The sequence below is a fragment of the Labrus mixtus genome, chromosome 20, assembly GCF_963584025.1.
Source record: "Labrus mixtus chromosome 20, fLabMix1.1, whole genome shotgun sequence".
NCBI classification, from domain to species: Eukaryota; Metazoa; Chordata; class Actinopteri; order Labriformes; family Labridae; genus Labrus; species Labrus mixtus.
This window is the reverse complement of record NC_083631.1, coordinates 24608375-24613374: the sequence shown is the minus strand read 5'-3', so window position 1 is coordinate 24613374 and position 5000 is coordinate 24608375. Positions and strand designations below refer to the sequence as shown.

The window sequence follows — 5000 nt, the reverse complement described above, 5'->3', positions numbered from 1 at the left end:
TGTGCTGTGTGTACCTGTGATGTGTGTACCTGTGATGTGTGTACCTGTGATGTGTGTACATGTGTTGTGTGTACCTGTGATGTGTGTACATGTGATGTGTGTACCTGTGATGTGTGTACATGTGTTGTGTGTACCTGTGATGTGTGTACCTGTGATGTGTGTACATGTGTTGTGTGTACCTGTGATGTGTGTACATGTGATGTGTGTACCTGTGATGTGTGTACCTGTGATGTGTGTACCTGTGATGTGTGTACATGTGTTGTGTGTACCTGTGATGTGTGTACCTGTTCTGTGTGTACCTGTGATGTGTTTACCTGTGCTGTGTGTACCTGTGATGTGTGTACCTGTGCTGTGTGTACCTGTGCTGTGTGTACATGTGCTGTGTGTACCTGTGCTGTGTGTACCTGTGCTGTGTGTACCTGTGCTGTGTGTACCTGTGTGTACCTGTGCTGTGTGTACATGTGTTGTGTGTACCTGTGCTGTGTGTACCTGTGCTGTGTGTACCTGGGATGTGTGTACATGTGTGTACCTGTGATGTGTGTACCTGTGATGTGTGTGTCTGTGTGTACCTGTGTTGTGTGCACCTGTGATGTGTGTACCTGTGTGTACCTGTGATGTGTGTACATGTGCTGTGTGTCCCTGTGCTGTGTGTACCTGTGCTGTGTACCTGTGCTGTGTGTACCTGTGCTGTGTGTACCTGTGATGTGTGTACCTGTGATGTGTGTACCTGTGATGTGTGTACATGTGTTGTGTGTACCTGTGATGTGTGTACATGTGATGTGTGTACCTGTGATGTGTGTACATGTGTTGTGTGTACCTGTGATGTGTGTACCTGTGATGTGTGTACATGTGTTGTGTGTACCTGTGATGTGTGTACATGTGATGTGTGTACCTGTGATGTGTGTACCTGTGATGTGTGTACCTGTGATGTGTGTACATGTGTTGTGTGTACCTGTGATGTGTGTACCTGTTCTGTGTGTACCTGTGATGTGTTTACCTGTGCTGTGTGTACCTGTGATGTGTGTACCTGTGCTGTGTGTACCTGTGCTGTGTGTACATGTGCTGTGTGTACCTGTGCTGTGTGTACCTGTGTGTACCTGTGCTGTGTGTACATGTGTTGTGTGTACCTGTGCTGTGTGTACCTGTGCTGTGTGTACCTGTGCTGTGTGTACCTGTGCTGTGTGTACCTGTGCTGTGTGTACCTGTGTGTACCTGTGCTGTGTGTACATGTGTTGTGTGTACCTGTGCTGTGTGTACCTGTGCTGTGTGTACCTGGGATGTGTGTACATGTGTGTACCTGTGATGTGTGTACCTGTGATGTGTGTGTCTGTGTGTACCTGTGTTGTGTGCACCTGTGATGTGTGTACCTGTGTGTACCTGTGATGTGTGTACATGTGCTGTGTGTCCCTGTGCTGTGTGTACCTGTGCTGTGTACCTGTGCTGTGTGTACCTGTGATGTGTGTACATGTGCTGTGTGTACCTGTGATGTGTGTACATGTGCTGTGTGTACATGTGCTGTGTGTACCTGTGCTGTGTACCTGTGATGTGTGTACCTGTGATGTGTGTACCTGTGTGTACCTGTGCTGTGTGTACCTGTGATGTGTGTACATGTGTTGTGTGTACCTGTGATGTGTGTACCTGTGTGTACCTGTGCTGTGTGTACATGTGCTGTGTGTACCTGTGATGTGTGTACCTGTGCTGTGTACCTGTGATGTGTGTACATGTGTTGCGTGTACCTGTGATGTGTGTACCTGTGCTGTGTACCTGTGATGTGTGTACATGTGTTGCGTGTACCTGTGATGAGTGTACATGTGTTGTGTGTACCTGTGATGTGTGTACATGTGTTGCGTGTACCTGTGATGAGTGTACATGTGCTGTGTGTACCTGTGATGTGTGTACATGTGTTGCGTGTACCTGTGATGTGTGTACCTGTGCTGTGTACCTGTGATGTGTGTACATGTGTTGCGTGTACCTGTGATGTGTGTACCTGTGATGTGTGTACATGTGTTGCGTGTACCTGTGATGCGTGTAGCTGTGATGCGTGTACCTGTGCTGTGTGTACCTGTGATGTGTTTACATGTGATGTGTGTACATGTGTGTACCTGTGATGTGTGTACCTGTGCTGTGTGTACCTGTGTTGTGTGTACCTGTGATGTGTGTACCTGTGTGTACCTGTGATGTGTGTACATGTGCTGTGTGTACCTGTGCTGTGTGTACCTGTGCTGTGTACCTGTGATGTGTGTACCTGTGCTGTGTGTACCTGTGCTGTGTGTACCTGTGCTGTGTACCTGTGATGTGTGTACATGTGTTGCGTGTACATGTGCTGTGTACCTGTGCTGTGTGTACCTGTGATGTGTGTACCTGTGATGTGTGTACATGTGCTGTGTGTACATGTGCTGTGTGTACCTGTGTGTACCTGTGCTGTGTGTACCTGTGCTGTGTGTACCTGTGCTGTGTACCTGTGATGTGTGTACCTGTGATGTGTGTACATGTGCTGTGTGTACATGTGCTGTGTACCTGTGATGTGTGTACATGTGCTGTGTGTACATGTGCTGTGTACCTGTGATGTGTGTACCTGTGATGTGTGTACCTGTGTGTACCTGTGATGTGTGTACATGTGCTGTGTGTACATGTGCTGTGTACCTGTGATGTGTGTACCTGTGTGTACCTGTGCTGTGTGTACCTGTGATGTGTGTACATGTGTTGTGTGTACCTGTGATGTGTGTACCTGTGATATGTGTACCTGTGTGTACCTGTGCTGTGTGTACATGTGCTGTGTGTACCTGTGTGTACCTGTGCTGTGTGTACATGTGCTGTGTGTACCTGTGCTGTGTACCTGTGCTGTGTGTACCTGTGTGTACCTGTGATGTGTGTACCTGTGTGTACCTGTGATGTGTGTACCTGTGTGTACCTGTGCTGTGTGTACCTGTGCTGTGTGTACCTGTGTGTACATGTGCTGTGTGTACATGTGATGTGTGTACCTGTGCTGTGTGTATCTGTGTGTACCTGCGCTGTGTGTACCTGTGATGTGTGTACCTATGCTGTGTGTACCTGTGCTGTGTGTACCTGTGCTGTGTGTACCTGTGCTGTATGTACCTGTGTGTACATGTGCTGTGTGTACATGTGATGTGTGTACCTGTGCTGTGTGTACCTGTGCTGTGTGTACCTGTGCTGTGTGTACATGTGTTGTGTGTACCTGTGCTGTGTGTACCTGTGCTGTGTGTACCTGGGATGTGTGTACATGTGTGTACCTGTGATGTGTGTACCTGTGTGTACCTGTGATGTGTGTACATGTGTGTACCTGTGATGTGTGTGTCTGTGTGTACCTGTGTTGTGTGTACCTGTGATGTGTGTACCTGTGTGTACCTGTGATGTGTGTACATGTGCTGTGTGTACCTGTGCTGTGTGTACCTGTGCTGTGTACCTGTGATGTGTGTACCTGTGCTGTGTGTACCTGTGCTGTGTACCTGTGATGTGTGTACCTGTGTGTACCTGTGATGTGTGTACATGTGCTGTGTGTACCTGTGATGTGTGTACATGTACTGTGTGTACATGTGCTGTGTACCTGTGATGTGTGTACCTGTGTGTACCTGTGCTGTGTGTACCTGTGATGTGTGTACATGTGTTGTGTGTACCTGTGTGTACCTGTGCTGTGTGTACCTGTGATGTGTGTACCTGTGATGTGTGTACCTGTGTGTACCTGTGCTGTGTGTACATGTGCTGTGTGTACCTGTGCTGTGTACCTGTGATGTGTGTACATGTGTTGCGTGTACCTGTGATGCGTGTACCTGTGATGCGTGTACCTGTGCTGTGTGTACCTGTGATGTGTGTACCTGTGATGCGTGTACCTGTGATGCGTGTACCTGTGATGTGTGTACCTGTGCTGTGTGTACCTGTGCTGTGTGTACCTGTGATGTGTGTACATGTGCTGTGTGTACCTGTGATGTGTGTACCTGTGCTGTGTGTACCTGTGCTGTGTGTACCTGTGATGTGTGTACATGTGCTGTGTGTACCTGTGATGTGTGTACCTGTGATGTGTGTACATGTGCTGTGTGTACCTGTGATGTGTGTACCTGTGATGTGTGTACCTGTGCTGTGTGTACCTGTGTGTACCTGTGATGTGTGTACCTGTGTGTACCTGTGATGAGTGTACCTGTGATGAGTGTACCTATGTGTACCTGTGATGTGTGTACCTGTGTGTACCTGTGATGAGTGTACCTGTGTGTACCTGTGATGAGTGTACCTGTGTGTACCTGTGTTGTGTGTACCTGTGCTGTGTGTACCTGTGATGAGTGTACCTGTGTGTACCTGTGATGAGTGTACCTGTGTGTACCTGTGATGTGTGTACCTGTGTGTACCTGTGCTGTGTACCTGTGCTGTGTGTACCTGTGCTGTGTGTACCTGTGTGTACCTGTGATGTGTGTACCTGTGATGTGTGTACCTGTGTTGTGTGTACCTGTGTTGTGTGTACCTGTGCTGTGTGTACCTGTGTGTACCTGTGCTGTGTGTACCTGTGATGTGTGTACCTGTGCTGTGTGTACCTGTGCTGTGTGTACCTGTGCTGTGGGTACCTGTGATGTGTGTACCTGTGCTGTGTGTACCTGTGCTGTGTGTGCCTGTGCTGTGTGTACCTGTGCTGTGTGCATTGCTGAGCGGGCTGTCCGAGGCACTGTAGGGCCAGGCACCAGGTGAAGGCAGCGAGGTGTTGAGGGAGGGGTTCGGCCCTTAAAACAAACATTCAAAGGTTAAAGGTCAGTGAACTTTATCTCTTCTGTGTTTTAGATTCTTTAAGTGATGTCTGACGTGTTTGTCGGACTCAGTGGGATACCTATGTTGTCTCGCAGTAACTGGTGGTCAGAGTCGTTGAGGTTTGGGGGTCCAGGGGAACCATGAACACCCCCAGGAGTCATGTAGGGGTCGGACTCTGGGTCTCCACCGCTCTGGATCCCCTTCCAGGGAACACCGGGCTGAAACTCTGTCATCACACAAACATCATGTTC

The 5000-nt window shown here is 48.8% G+C and overlaps 1 protein-coding gene across 7 annotated transcripts in view; it reads right to left on the bottom strand.

The window, feature by feature from the left end:
* Positions 1-5000, bottom strand: part of LOC132954120 (trinucleotide repeat-containing gene 6B protein-like) — a 29497-nt gene that overhangs the window by 4117 nt on the left and 20380 nt on the right. For all 7 annotated transcript variants that reach the window (XM_061026582.1, XM_061026584.1, XM_061026587.1 and 4 more), the window contains 2 exons: positions 4829-4975; positions 4632-4724 (listed from right to left, as the gene is read on the bottom strand). In XM_061026582.1, the coding sequence (XP_060882565.1) occupies positions 4632-4724; positions 4829-4975 (240 nt within the window). The remainder of the gene's footprint in view (positions 1-4631; positions 4725-4828; positions 4976-5000) is intronic.